We start from the raw sequence: 15,581 nt of genomic DNA, 5'->3' as shown, positions 1-15,581 counted from the left end.
CAAGAACATGTTAAATTATCAGAAACGCCAAAAGGCAGTTCCTCTACTTAATCATTCATCCCCAGGTTAAATCTGATTTGGGAATGTTTCGTAACTCAGAACCAGGGTTTAGCTGTCTGTATAAACAGCCAAATGACTGATATTTTCATTCTTATTTTCCTTTTTTCTGTTGTTGTTTTGTTTTTGTTTTTGTTTTTAATGTTCATTGCTCAAGCTGTTAATGAGTTATATGCCTAAATTTTGGGTTCTTTGTGACTGAAGTTAATGACCTATTTCAATGACATGTGGCAATTGTTTTTATGGGTAATGAGCCAAGTCCCTGCCTGGTGTAAGTCTCCTGATGTTCCTAGGGTGCCCGTGGAGCAAAGAAGAGCAATTACAAAGGGGAATAAATTAGATTATTTTATTTTATCATCCCCCTTTTTTTTTTCCCTCCCCAATTTATTACTGCTGATGATGTGGCAGAAAATGCTGACATAGATTTATCTATTTAGGATCAGGTTGTGTTATCTGAACTCTGGAAGTAGATGGAAAGTTCTGGAATCAGTAGTGCTTAAAGGACAACTGTTGGAGAGATATCCAGGAACAGTGTTGCTCTTCTCTGGTGTCCCTGAATACCCAGGGAAACACCTGTGGGATGTTTGGGGATGGTTTTCCTATTGGAGCTTGCCATGGGAAAGCCATTTTTTGTTTGGCATGAAATCACATACAAATTGGTGCATACTCTCTGTGGTTGTGAAATTTTAATAATCATAGTTGCTCTACACTCACACTCCAAATTCAAGCCATAGAAAGCAGCAGATTTATACTTTAGCCAGCACAGCAGACAGGATTTATCCAGTTCTCTGTATCTAATTTATGGCTCTGGAATGAATGGGCAGAAATGAGAAACAGAGATGAAGGTTTTACCATGAGTCATGTGAGAGAGTTTTCCTTCCATTTCTGTAACAACATCTCTGCTATCTGTGGTAACCTTGATGCCACAACAATTGCTGCATTCTGGGGGCCTGGCTGTCCTTTTAAGCCCCTCCCTGAGCAGAGGGGTAACAGGGAGGAGGTCATGTTGTACACATTATCCATGTGGGTTAAGGTTTCACAGCTGACTTGCTGCTCAAAGCTCTTCACAACAGAACAGAACAGAACAGAACAGAGCACAACGCAACACAACACAACACAACACAGCATCCCTCCACGGGGGTGACAATGCCAAAAATCGCTGTGTTTATTGGAACTCCCAAGTTCAAAGAGTAAAGACCCAAGTGGGGAGCCCCTGCTCACTCGGGGCACACGCCTGTTCTCCCTGTGCTCCCTGGCCCAGGTGTGTACCAGATGTCGGTGTCGGAAGCAGCTGTCCCAGGAGAGGAAGTGGGGAGAGTGAAGGCCAAAGATCCTGACATTGGGGAGAATGGCTTGGTGGCTTACAGCATCATCGATGGAGATGGCATGGACATGTTTGAGATCACCACAGATTATGAGACTCAGGAAGGGGTTGTGAAGCTTAAGAAGGTGAGTGATGCCTACTGCTATGTAGTGTTTTTTGCTGACAGAATATTTGGTAATAATGGATTACCACCTAAGCTAAAATATTAGTAAATGCAAATGTCACTTAATTAATTTTTCAAGGTGTGATTAACTCTTAATATTCCATTTCCCCATTAGCTGAATTGGAATGGAAGAAAATAACCAAGAAGAGTTACATAAATACTGTACAGTGGATTAATTGCACAAACTAAATGAATTCATAATAAAAAGTCACGGTAAAATACGATGCCATCAGCTTCATTGTTAATGAAGTTTTGCCTAGTGCTGATAAGTAGCAGACATTCACTGTTGCTTTATGTTCAGTCTGAAAAGCCTCATACCCTATAGTTTGAATTCTTCAGCTGTGCATTGTCCACAATAGTGTTCTGAAGGAGTCACAGGCTATGGGAAAAGCAGCAGAGGGGATTTCACACACAGCCCATCAGCGGGAGCTTTGAAAGTGTTATCAAATTAATTTTAAATTGCAAATTACAGAACATAAATCTTATTATTATGGAAGCATTATCATTTTGCCTTTTGTATCTTTGAGCTATTTATCTCTCTTGAAGATAATCAGAAATCAAAGGAGAAGGCCTGGTCAACTTCTGGTCAACCCTGCCCTGCCCTTTAGGGCAGACCATCAGGAAGGGACCCAGAGGTCCTCTGCTCTAAACTGCCCTGGTTTGATTTGTGTCTCTGTTCTAGAGGTGGGAGTGAATTTTTTGTGTGTTTTGAAATGTGGGTGAGCTGTCACTCCCCTCTACTGGTGTTAACATACTTTGTGAATTGTGATTGGCACCTGTGTGATCATTTTGAGGTGCAACCCTGCAGCCGCTTCATGCCAATGCAGGTACAGAGGTGCTGTGGCTTTGATCAGGCTCCCAAAAGGACTTGTCCCATGGGGCATTATTCCACCTCCCCTTTGGAAAATGTTATGAGTTTTCTGTGCTGGAAAGAACTGCAGGAATGAAAGCACTCCAAACCATCTTTGTATTTTCTTCACTACCTAAGTAATTAAACTCATCAGTATGCTATCTCATGGTGCACCCAGGAGCACTTGAAACCACATCCACGTGGAATGCCTGCCAACCTGGATACAACCAGGCCTCTTGTGGGAGCCCCTTTCCCATCCCTTGCACTTTTGTGCTGCCTAGAAGGCTGTATGGATACAAAATTCACATTTCCAGTACAGATGATTTCCTTAGTGATACAGCAAGCAAAGAGCAAGACCAAGACTCTGTGGTGATATTTTGAGTGCCTTTCTATGCTGCTCCATACATAGAATGTAGCTCCTTCCATTTGAGTCTTTATGTTTTTAAATACACACATTTCAGTCCAAGCTCGTTGACAGACGCTCACCTTTGTTTGATGTCATTGAACACTGGGGCGCTGCCTGCTGCTCTTACAGCCTGGTGTCCCTGACTCTGGAATGCACTGTCCTCTTGTTTCTCACAGACCTTAGATTATGAAACCAAAAAGTCCTACAGCCTGAAGGTGGAGGCAGCCAATGTCCACATTGACCCCAAGTTCATCAGCAATGGGCCCTTCAAGGACACGGTGACAGTGAAAATAGCAGTGGAAGACGCTGATGAGCCACCAGTGTTTTTGAAGCCAAGTTACATTTTCGAAGTACAGGAGAATGCAGCATCTGGTACTGTGGTTGGAAAAGTACATGCCAAAGACCCGGATGCTGCCAACAGTGCTATAAGGTTTGCTGGATTTCCTGTTTCCTTCTGAGCATTAGCTTGTGGAATTGTTAGGCGAGTTCTGAAGACAGTGTGACAGATCTACAGACACCCAGAATATTGAAAGTTTAACCATCCAGCATTGTTTATGTGTCTGTTCCACAAGCTGCCAGTTTCTCAAAGCCTGTATCATACTATAACTATGTCTAATTCAAATATACTTAAGGGCATCTTTGGTAGACTCTATTCTAAATTAAATTTTCCACAAATATCTTGTGCTGTTATCACAGCATGGATTTTTCTCATCATATCAAAGTCTAAGATGTAGATTAGGGATTGGGCTGGGTAATTGTTAAGTGTTAATTATTAAAGACAAGCCCACACAGACCCCTAGTTTCTGCAGTTATGTTGGATCGTCTTGGAATCACAGACTCATGGAATGGTTTGGGCTGGAAGGATCTTAAGGTTCATCCATTTCTACCCCTGCCATGGGTAGGGACACCTCCCATTGTCCCAGGTTGCTCCCAGCCCCAGTGTCCAACCTGGCCTTGGGCACTGCCAGCGGCAGCCACAGCTGCTCTGGGCACCCTGTGCCAGGGCCTGCCCACCCTCATAGTAAAGAATTCTTATATTAGAATAGCTTTCTATTAATTTAATTTTATTTGTCATGTTCTCAGTGTAACTTAAATTATGAAGACCTCTTTTGTGGGTATACTTAACATTTCAAAGAATTTCAATGTGAAGTTATGAAAGTCGGAGTTGTGTAAAGCTGTACAAATGTGCAGAGAGTGGATAATAGCTGATAAATTGGTATGATCAATTAATATTCCAAGTAAACCAAAGATTGGAAGACTTAAAAGATCATCAAGATTCATATGAAACAGAGAGAAAAAATATCTCAGTAGATATTTTTATCATGTTTTATAAGAGAAGAAAATAAGGAATATAGTAGAGCTTTGATATAGAGACTTCAAAGACCAGCATTTTCACTTATTACAAACATCCTGATGTCCTGTTTTTCTAAATGTAGAAACCAACAAGGTGATTCTCCTTTTAAAAGAACACATATCCTTTCGACAATGATGTTGGGGAAAACAATAGGGGTACTACTTACAATTATTTAGAAATAATAATTATGTAGAACAAATCTGGGTGCAGGAATCTCCTTTTCTCTAATTACTGGCTTTCAATCTTCTTTAGATATTCAATTGATCGACACACCGACCTTGAAAGATATTTTGTTATTAATGCAGAAGATGGCAATATCAAGACAATAAAGACTTTGGATAGGGAAGAAATGGCTTGGCATAATATCTCTGTCTTTGCAGTTGAAGTCCGTGAGTATTTCACTGAGGTGTTGGAGAATCAGTGGTACGAATCTGTAATCCTCCAATTGTCTCAGTTTGATAAGCTGCAAGAAATCTCAGCAGAATTACATCAGCATATTTGATCTTTCCTTGGATGCAGCTGGGGATTTGTTTGTCTTGAGGGGTTTTCCTGCTTCTGTCTCATGTCAGTGTTGCCTCTCCCGCAGACAAACAGCACCAGGAAGCCAAAGTTCCCGTTGCAATCAAGGTCGTTGACGTCAATGACAACGCTCCCAAGTTTGCGGCTGCCTACGAAGCCTTCGTGTGTGAGAATGCCCGAAGCAACCAGGTATGGCCTGCCCGGCACCTCCTGTGCCCAGCACCTTGTTTTCACCACCTCCTTGTTTTCACCACCTCCCTCTGCCCACCATCCTCCCCTGCCCCACCTTCCCTGTGCCCACCACCTTCCTCTGCCCACTGTTTTGTGCCCACCATCTTCCTGTTCCTATCACCTTCCTGTGCCCAACACCTTCACTGTTCCCACCACCTTCCTTGTTCCTCCCACCTCCCTGCACACACAGCTCTTCCCTCAGGCATTAGCCCAGGTTTGTCCTGTCAGCTCCAATGAGAGGGAGCAAATGAACATTTGTTTTGAGCTTTTGACCAGAAAGCCTTGAGCACCCAGAAAGGCACTTTGTTTCTGAGCTGCTATCAGCAGTTATCCAGTGCTTTGTGTATGGAGTGGGATTGGTGTTGGCTGGGAGTACCCACTAGCACAGGGCCAGTGGAGCTGGGGGCAGCTTTCCCAGTTGTGAGACTGGTTTGGATATTACAGAAATGGTCAGTGGGAATGGTCTTATGGGAAGAATCGCAGTGCAGTGCCTGTAGAGTCTAGCCAACAATTTATTCCTGGCAATCTGTGAGGAAGAGGGGTTAGGATCATAGAGAAATACAGTTCTGCACATGGTCTGTGCCTCTGCAGTCAGCGTAGAAGCTTAAAGGAGACTTTCTCAGCTGCTGAGTTTTCTGCAGAATTTTATTTAATCTGTTATGTTACTATTAACACATATTTGTGTACAAGAATGTTGAAGATATGTGCTTTTACAGCTGTAATTCTGGGGTGGTTAATGCAATAGTAATTAAAGATTACCTGTTGTAGTTTGGAGTCAGCTCTGTGTTTCTACTTGCTTATATTTGAATTTGAGAGGGGTTCTGCTATTTTACAATTCTTACTCAAGGGCTGTCTCAGAATGCTGCCTGTGTGTGATATACCCAGAGAAGGAGCTGTTTGTTTACAGAGTGCTTTTCTTTTACAGCAATTTATTACAATTAGTGCTGATGACAAGGATGACTCGGCCAATGGACCAAGATTTATCTTCAGTTTACCACCTGAAATTATTCATAATCCAAATTTTACACTCAGAGACAACAGAGGTTTGTGTGAAGATTACCACTCTACCAGAATCCAAAGAAATGACAAAGTAGAACTAATGACCAATGTAATGTCATGTAACAGCATTGTCATTAACTTTGACAGAGTGTCTTTCTCCAAGATTTAGGGGAGGAAAGCAAAAGCATACAGCTAAAATTCAAGGATGTTCTTGGGAAAGTGGGATGTTTGTTAACTCACTTGAATTTTCTTGAATGCATATTATAAATTACATAATAATACCCAATATGAAGAATCCACTGCCATTTTATCTCCCAGGAAGAGAATAAAAACACTGCCAAACACTCAGTAAATGGAATTGGCAGATCTCTTTGAATTAGACAAACCTAAAATTAGCTGAGACAGCATAAATTATTAGGCTGCTTGTATTTGTTCACCACTGTGCCTGCCAGCTTTTGTAAATTATGGATCACAAGAGATGTGGGCTAGATTCCCAATGGAATCAAATCACTGCCCAGTGCAGGAAGTAAATCAGGGATTTGTGCTGTGGAACATACCTGCGCTGGCTGTCTCAGGATCTGCATATCCTGATCCCTTTGTCAGTTTCATATTCACAAAATAAAGTAGAGCTTTGCATTCAGATTGATGGCAAGATGTAAGAAATTTGTAAGCAAAAATCGTCAGGCCTGGGTGAGTGTCAAAATTCAATTGATCACAATATAATAACATCAGTAACCTGAACTTGCCAGAGGCTGAGGGAGCAGAGGAAGTGGGCAAACTGAAAAAAAAGATAGGTTTGGCCATTATATGTATTTATTCCATTTATTTAATTATATTTAGATTCTTTTTTTTTCATTTTCAAATGTTCATTTTTTATTTCCCTTCACAGGGCAAAAACTGTTTCAGCTTCTAAGGAATTGGTTTTGATTAGTAAGCTTTAATGTTTGAAGAAAACTTGACTGTCTTCTGAAAAGAAAAACTTGGTTGAACTGGCTTAAATAATGAATCCAAGAGTGCCAGAAATACAAAAGGCAACACAATCCAGATACATGATTTCAGTAAAAACTGCTCTGTTGAGGCACACTTTATATCTCTCTCCTCATCTGAAGGGAGTGTAATTATCATCAGAATTTCCAAACAAAATCTCTGTTATTCCTGACTGATCAAAGTAATACTGTTGCCTGGTGCTTGACACTTGTACGTACATAAGCAATTCATAAAGGAGCCAGTGCAGGGCATATATTTATTCTCTTTAAAGTAGTAAAACACAAGTTTTGAAAAATTCATGGGTGTATTTTTAGAAAGGAGTAAATAAGCATGTATTCTTTGCTTGAGACCCGGAGGCCAAGCCTTGCTATAAAATACATCTTATGGTCGCCACATCAAACTGAAATTAGATTAGATTTTATAATCTAGCAGAGGAAGCGCAGCTCAGAGTGGAGATACTCTGAGTGGTATTATGGTTCCTGACTCCAGCCAATCCCGCTCATCCTTCATTGCCTTTTGCAGCAAAATTTGTTACTGACAAAATTAACTCAGATAGAATGTGTTGTAGTTGAAATTATGATGTCAGTTTAGTGTAAGGTTTCTACCTGACAATAATGCAAAAGGTTATTTCAAGAAGATAGTATTAAGGGATTGTATCTTCCCATATAATTTCCTTTTTGGGAAATGAATAATATGAAGAAATTCATTCATTTCCATCCTTTCTTTCCCTCATTTTGTTCAATCCTCAGTGTAATTATGTTATTAATTTACATATTCTTGTGAGTTTTTTAAAATAAGTTATACTAGAACAAAGTAAAAAAGTTAAAATTCTGTGTACTCCCATATAAAAAAACTTCTTAGGGAGAATGTGTTACCATTTGCAAGTCAAATAATGTCCATGGTCATTCAAAGTTGTTTTTTCAGTTATAAGTCAGAGTATTCTATAAGCCATGCCACAGCTTTCAGAGGGAATTGCTACTTTCAGAGAAAAATGGCTTTATTAACTGTGGAGAACAGTTAATGAAAACTCCAGTGTTTGGGCCTATTACAGAACTTTAAAGTGCATACAGTCTCATAATTATCATTTAATAGAGTTTCTTTTTACCAGCTCCTGAAAGTAATCACATATTGCAGTAATCCAAAAAAGCATAATCACGTTCTACATCCTATTAATAGCCCACTGTGTTACCAAGTCTTCAGCTGAGCCCATCTCCCATAGAAAACATGAGATAATGGCTTAGCCCACGCTGGGATAAAACACAGAATTACTTTTGCACTGTTTCCTTATATTATAGCTCATAAACAAACAGCACTGTCTGCCCGGGCTCTGCTCAGTTCTGCTCCCACTGAATTCAGGCCTTCAAAACAGCAGCAGAGGCTGGTGGCACTTCACAGCAGAGGCAGATTTTGAGTAAATGTGGATTTCCTGCTTTTGACCCTGCTGGGTCCTGTGCTGAGATGCCCTTTCCTTGGGCTCCCTCAGCACGGCATTACTGGAATGGCTGCAGTCCCAAATTCACAAATTAGAGCTTTACAGAGCCTGAAATTAAACTTGTGAGCCCCCAAAAATCAGTGACCAGAGTCCACTTTTTAAATTCATACATGTGCTTCACACTTTTTCAACAAGAAAATTTTGAAACAGACAATCAAGTCACAGGATTTTGTCATGGATTATCCACAGTGATTGCCACTCCTGGTAAGGTAAGGATTTTAGACAGCTGGACCCCTGAAATTGTTTCATTTTCTGACTGAATCAGCACTCACACCTGATATAGGTGATAAAGTTCACACTGCAGTCAGCTCCTGTAATCTAGAATCCTCCTTACACAATCTATGTGTTAACAAGCCCCAAAAACTAAGCTACATTTGCCTATGCACACGGGAAAAATTGGAAATCATCAATAAGATCACCAGAGAAAAAGACAAAAATCAAAGGTCAGAGAGATCAGTATAAGTATCACCAAGAAATAATGTAATTTTAGCTTCTAAATCTAAAGATTTCATGGAGAGCACAGGGAATCTTCACTTGTAACATCTTTGGATATTGGATAGCCAAGGCAATAGTAGCTGGAAAAATGTGATATATTTTGGGATTGGCCTTGAGATGACTGTTCTTTTCCTTCTTGTGTTAATCCGCATTGTGTTAATTAGGACTGACAGTCAAGTGGCTCCCATCTGTGTTAAGTAATAGTTTTAAGCTGGTATTGACATTTAACTTCTGTTGGCTTAAAAAATGCCATTTTACCAGGATTAGAGTTCTACTCCTGGGCCTTGAAAATATTAAAAAAGCAAGGATGAGAATATTAGCTAGGATTATATGTTATCTTTTATCTAGGTAAGGAGTTTTTTTTTCCTATAATGGATATTATGTTTCTTCTAAATGTGAGAAGTGAACATAAACAGTAAAAGTTTAAAAAATGACCTTTTAGGCTTGATGTATTGTATTTCTTTTTAAACCTTAGTCAGGCATGTTGATTGGATTTTTCTTTTCAAAAACTTATGTTAAACCAAAAATCGCTTCCCATTAAAACAGATAGATCAGCCATTGGATCAAAATCAATTTTGTTTAGTGTAAGTGACTGCAGTGGACCAGGCCAGTGTGCATAACAGCTAAATAATTTGCCATCCTTTTCTTATTTTAAATTAGGAATACTATTTCAGCCAACAAAAGGTAACAAAAATAAAATCTATGATAAAAAAATGCAGAGCCAAAGACTATATATACTAATATATGGTATTGTCATTCCTTACACATTGCCTTGGCAGCCTTGAGGCAGCTGTAGCTCAGCCCCCCTGTTTTTAGTTCAAGTTAGCTGATAGGTTAATAGATATTAGATGTTGCATTCCTATTTGTACCAAATTGTTACGAGCCCAATAAAGTCCTAAAATAAGGCTTTTGTCATGCAGACATTGGTATCACCAAGGTTCTGTAAAAAATTGTGCCTCAAAGTTCAGATGGCATGTAAACATTCAGGAGACGAGGAGGACTCTGAGGGAGACACCTCCAACAGGCACAAGTAATAAACAATCAGATCTTTATCAGTGTCTCTGTCCTTAGCAAATGTGACATTGTGCAAAGGAGAAGTTAACAAGCTCCTTTCTACCCAGCTGTTGTTTTTGTGAGACTCAACAGCAGAAAGCAGCAGTTGTGTCAAGCCCAGGTGGCCATTCAGGGCACCAGGGGTGCAGCTGGCAGGACAGGGGCAGGTATGGGGGATGGATTCATTTGCTGTGTAACAAACAGCTCCTACCTTAAATATTCATCCTTTCTGGTGAAGTTCCTGGGAGAGTCAAGCAGTGCAATCCTCCTCATCCCATAGATTGACCAAATTTGGAGGCAGTTTCAGACCTTGTCCTACATCAGGGGCACTGCCTGCAAGGGGGGTTAATGCAAGGCAAGAACACTTCTCTTCAGGTATAATTTATTCACAGATTTCCGTGGAAATCACAGTGATTAGATTATTAGGAGAGGTTTTATGGTTTGCATTATTAAATTCTGGGATTTATGCTGACTCTTCAACAGGAAAACGATTAATCTGCAGAAGCCTGAGGCAGCAGTAAAGTGGGTACCTTAGGAGGTGAACAGCCCTCCCTCAGAAGATAAAAGAACTGCTCTTTTTCCCCTCCCTTTCTGTTATACAGTGAAAAATAAAGAACATAGCAAGCCAGGAAAGGTTGTATGGAATAAATCTTCAATATAAACTGGCTTTTGGAGGTCTGAAAACCATGATGTGATTGCTTCACTTTATTTACTTTGGGATGTTTACAACTGTTATAAACTTTGGTTTAGGCTGAGGTGAGAGACGGGGGCGGGGGCACAACAAGGGAGGCCTGTTGGTGTTCTGCTGAGAGCAGGAAGCACAGGCTGGCCCAGCCCAGAGTGTCATCTCACACTGCCCCTTTCCAAGGCTCTAGCCAGAGGAAGTATGCAGGACCATCCAAAATGTCCTGCACCATGGCAGGTCACCTCTCATGAGGGCAATGGGAATAGAGTTACAGAAATATTGCCAGGAGTTGGACTCATGGGTCCCTGTGGGTCCCTCCAACTCAGGGCTTTTTTGAGTCTGTGATTTAACTCTTTCTCACATCCACATGATTCAGAATGTGACCAGACATACTGTGCATGTATGATCAAGCTCTCTGAATTATGGTTTTGGAAGTTTGGGTGAAAAACAGATTCTGATAAAACACTGTCACCTTCAGCATTTCTTGCTGAAAAAACAAGGCTCAAATTTGCTCATACACAGCAAATATTGGCTTCTGTTATGATGGGAGTCTCATTATCAGAGCCCATTTGGGGACAGCATCTACCACGCTTTTAGATGTGACTCCAAGAACTCATAAGGGAGATATGGGTTTTACCCCTCCATTGAAAGCTTTAATTCTGGAGAGACACTAAAACCAGATCAGACAGCAATAAGAAGGTCCAGCCATTTGGGTAGTTAGTTGAAAAATATTGTGAATTTCTCAGTAAGTTACAGATACTAAAAGGTGCTATCAGACAGAGATTATCTGTGTTGCTTGTGTTAATTAAAGAATTAAAGCTGAGTGTTGAGCTATATGAATTAAATACAATCTGTAATTGCTCTTAGGTCATTACAAAGGTGGCACTTTCTCTACTGGTTTATTGTAGAAATGACGGTAAAGCCCCAGAAAATTGAGAGCCTGTGCAGCGAGATAACTTCCTTTTCAATATTGGCTAAGAGCACGACTATGGAAGAATTAACAATGACCCTCTCTCTTCTTACGCAGATAACACAGCGAGTGTGCTGGTCAGGCGGGAAGGGTTCAGCCGGCAGAAGCAGGATTTGTACCTCCTCCCCATCGTCATCAGCGACGGCGGCGTGCCCCCGCTGAGCAGCACCAACACGCTGAGCATCCGCGTGTGCGGCTGCGACGGCAGCGGCTCCCTGCTCTCCTGCAACGCCGAGGCCTACGTGCTCAACGCGGGGCTCAGCACCGGCGCCCTCATCGCCATCCTGGCCTGCATCGTCATTCTCCTAGGTGAAAAATGCTCCTTCCGTGCTGCTGCTCTGGGCTTGCGTTAGAAAAGTAATCCTGCCCTCAGCTCCAACATGGAGAAATGAATCTGATTTTTTTAGCTTTTATTTTTATAGGGAGTGCTGATCTGCCTGGCTGTGAAAGGCTTTGGGCTGAGCTCAGGGTGGCCTTGCAGGGCCTGGAGGAGCTGCAGGAAAGATGGAGAGAGACAATTGCCAAGGGCTGCAGGGACAGGAGCCAGGGAATGGCTGCCAGTGCCAGAGGGCAGGGCTGGATGGGATCTTGGGAATGAGGAATTGTTCCCTGGCAGTGCCCAAGGCCAGGTTGGATATTGGGGCTTGGAGCAGCTTGGGACAGTGGAAGGCCCTTGGCAGAGGGTGGCAGTGGGTGAGCTTTATGGTCTCTTCCATCCTAAACCATTCTGGGCTTCTGTGATATCTTCAATAACAAACACCAATGGATTTGTGTACATATGCTCAGAGAATGTCCTCCCGTGGCCTAATGCCAGCTAATCAGGGACACTGCTTAAAGGAGGTCATGACATACAGTTCTGAGTTTTGTGTTCTGCCCTGGTTGACAAGTTCCTTATTGAGGTCAGCCAGGATTAATGGCCCCTGACAGCTATTTCCCTCAAACCCATCTTGTGTTGAAACCAGATGAGTGACTTGGAAGACCTGCTTTAAGAAATTGCTGCAAAATGTTTCTTGATGATTTGGAAAAAAATTACACAATATTTTCTAATTTCCCTGCAATATTTTGTAGTGTTTCTTTTTTTTTCAGATATTTTATTTTATAGAAATTTGAAGTGAGAATGCAAAACAAACACATCTTTGAAGGTGTTGCTTAAAAAAATTCCATTTTAATGGAAATGACACACTGGAACTAGTTAAGCTTTGGGCATACAGGAGAGGATAAAGATTCATCTTTGTTTTGTTGCAGATATTCATGTGCTTGGGCTGCTCAAAGGCAGTGTCACAGTACTCTGCAGCACTTGAGGCCCCACAAACACTTCCCTTGAATTAGTGTTGCAGTAATGAGCAATTAGTAAGAGCACTGGCATGCAGCTCAGACAGAAAGCCTCAGATCAGTGTGTTTCGTTCTGTGTACAAATATCTCTGCTTTTACCTAGCAAGGAGCACTAAAAATGCAGAAGTTTGCAACAATCCAGCAGAAAAGCCAAGGGCTCAGGGATGCAATAATTACTTACAAAGGCGCTGCTGTTTGACAGCGCAGTCTAACCCGTGTTTTGTTTTCCCAGTCATCGTGGTGCTGTTCGTGACCCTGAAGAGGCAGAAGAAGGAGCCGCTGATCGTGTTTGAGGAGGAAGACGTGCGGGAGAACATCATCACGTACGACGACGAGGGCGGCGGCGAGGAGGACACGGAGGCGTTCGACATCGCCACGCTGCAGAACCCCGACGGCATCAACGGCTTCATCCCGCGCAAGGACATCAAGCCCGAGTACCAGTACCTGCCCAGGCCGGGGCTGCGGCCCGCGCCCAACAGCGTGGACGTGGACGATTTCATCAACACCAGGATACAGGAGGCCGACAACGACCCCACTGCCCCTCCCTATGACTCCATCCAGATCTATGGCTACGAGGGCAGGGGCTCCGTGGCTGGGTCCCTCAGCTCCTTGGAGTCAGCAACGACAGATTCTGACTTGGACTACGACTATCTACAAAACTGGGGACCTCGATTTAAGAAACTTGCAGACTTGTATGGCTCCAAAGACACTTTTGATGATGATTCTTAACAATAAAGGTTAAGATTTGGCCTTAAGAACTGTGTCCGAAGTTCTGAAGAATCCAGAGGAAATGTAAGCAGGTATTTTTTTAAAAATCAAGAAAAATCTCATTTAAACATTTAAGTTTGACAGAGAGGATTCATTTGATGAAAAAGGACATGAAAGTGGTAAATACTGTGAAGTACCTTTTCCTACAAAAGGCAAATCTGGAAGCTGGCTGCCAGCTTCACTGAAGGAAAAAACCCACTTAAGATATGAGAAATATTTAAATGAAGGAAAATGCTAAAAGCAAACCTACAAATAAGGGAAATCTTTTACGTGTTATGAACATCTAAATCTTTTATTTCAAAGAAGCTTCCACAAATTAGAAAAGATAACAGTTCTGAGCTGTAATTTCGCCTTAAACTATGGACACTCTATATGGTAGTGCATTTTTAAACTTGAAATATATAATATTCAGCCAGCTTAAACCCATATGATGTATGTACAGTACAATGTACAATTATTATGTCTCTTGAGCATCAAACTTGTTACTGCTGATTCTTGTAAATCTTTTTGCTTATTCTTTCATCTTAAACTAATACGTGCCAGATATAAAAACTCTGTCTTGTTCGGTGGGAGGCACCCTATTTCTATGTCATTTTTAATGTATCTATTTGTACAATTTTAAAATTCTTATTTTAGTATACATACAAATATCAGTATTCTGACATGTAAGAAATGTTACAGCATCACACTTATATTTTATGAACATTGTACTGTTGCTTTAATATGTGCTTCAATATAAGAAGCAGACTTTGAAATAAACTGATTCTTTTTTAATTCTTGTTCTGGTTATTAAGCATATAAGGAAAAACATAGTGTTTCTAATGTCCCATTTATAGTTCTGACTAATTTACTACAATTGTGACCTTTTAATAGCCTTATTTATTATGTGTTTGTAGTTGGTTTGTTGCCTTGTTAAGTGATTATTTAAAAATCAAGTACATTTTACAAATGTTTTTTAGATTAAAACAAATGTAATGTCTGGTGAACATTTTGTACCCTCTCTATCTACGGCTTGTGGCTGCTCCCAGAACACAGTAAGAATCATCATATAGTCCTACTGTGTTTTCTGGATTAAATTAAGTGTAATATTTTTCAATATTTCCCATGTAATAGCATTTATCTTATATCTTAGAGATTCCCAAGGCTTCATGAGTTTTTGGGTGGACGGGAGTACTCTGTGCTTACACTTTACTCCAGCCTTGTGAGTTTCCGTATCTGTGCTGAGCTTCTGCAGGTTCTAGAGACTGAAATCTGACCCAGTTTAGCTGTGACTTCCCTAAGGACTCTTCTACCTGAATTACCTTACCTGAGTAGTAATTAATATTCTGGTACTTAATTCCTATTTTTCCTTTGGCTTTTTTTTTTTTTTGGGGGGGGGGGGGGGAGGGGTGGGGCATGGTTTGTTTGGCTTTTTTTTTTTTCTTCTAATTTCCAGTAGAATAGCATCATCTGCAGATAGGGAGACATTTTAATTTGTGATGACAGAAATACAGAATGCTTTCAGAATTGTTCTTTGTAATGCATGTTTTTAATCCAAAAAGGGATCTATAACTTTTTTTTTTTCTTTTAAGTATTAGTTCAGAGGAAGCAAGGGACTGGGGTATGTTCTGCACATCAACATCTTCTGCATCTGTGTACAGCTGTACCTCTGCTGAATTTAATATAGTTGGCTGTTTAGGGTCACAGATCAGCAGCTGCAATATGGGAAGAGGCAATAAATAAAAATTATCTACATTTTCCTACATTTGTTTTACAGACCCTGTCCTTCATTTGCAGTCAGGTACTAAACTGCTTGATCTGAGAGGAAATCTGATTTGTTGGTGTGTTGCTTTTCTGAAGACCCCCCCATATATGTAGTTAGATTAAAATTTAACTCCTAAAAATGATGACTGATGT

At 40.9% G+C, this 15,581-nt stretch overlaps 1 protein-coding gene across 1 annotated transcript in view; it reads left to right on the top strand.

The window, feature by feature from the left end:
• The window catches only part of CDH11 (cadherin 11), an 83,007-nt gene extending 68,336 nt beyond the window's left edge, over positions 1–14,671 (top strand). Inside the window, exons 7-13 of the mRNA XM_059481194.1 lie at positions 1,319–1,506; positions 2,977–3,230; positions 4,407–4,543; positions 4,741–4,862; positions 5,830–5,947; positions 11,643–11,894; positions 13,150–14,671. Of these exons, the coding sequence (XP_059337177.1) occupies positions 1,319–1,506; positions 2,977–3,230; positions 4,407–4,543; positions 4,741–4,862; positions 5,830–5,947; positions 11,643–11,894; positions 13,150–13,646 (1,568 nt within the window). The 3' untranslated portion in view covers positions 13,647–14,671. The remainder of the gene's footprint in view (positions 1–1,318; positions 1,507–2,976; positions 3,231–4,406; positions 4,544–4,740; positions 4,863–5,829; positions 5,948–11,642; positions 11,895–13,149) is intronic.
• Positions 14,672–15,581: the final 910 nt, after the last annotated feature.

This window comes from Ammospiza nelsoni, chromosome 13 (genome assembly GCF_027579445.1).
Source record: "Ammospiza nelsoni isolate bAmmNel1 chromosome 13, bAmmNel1.pri, whole genome shotgun sequence".
NCBI lineage: Eukaryota > Metazoa > Chordata > Aves > Passeriformes > Passerellidae > Ammospiza > Ammospiza nelsoni.
This window is presented reverse-complemented; position numbering and strand designations above follow the sequence as displayed.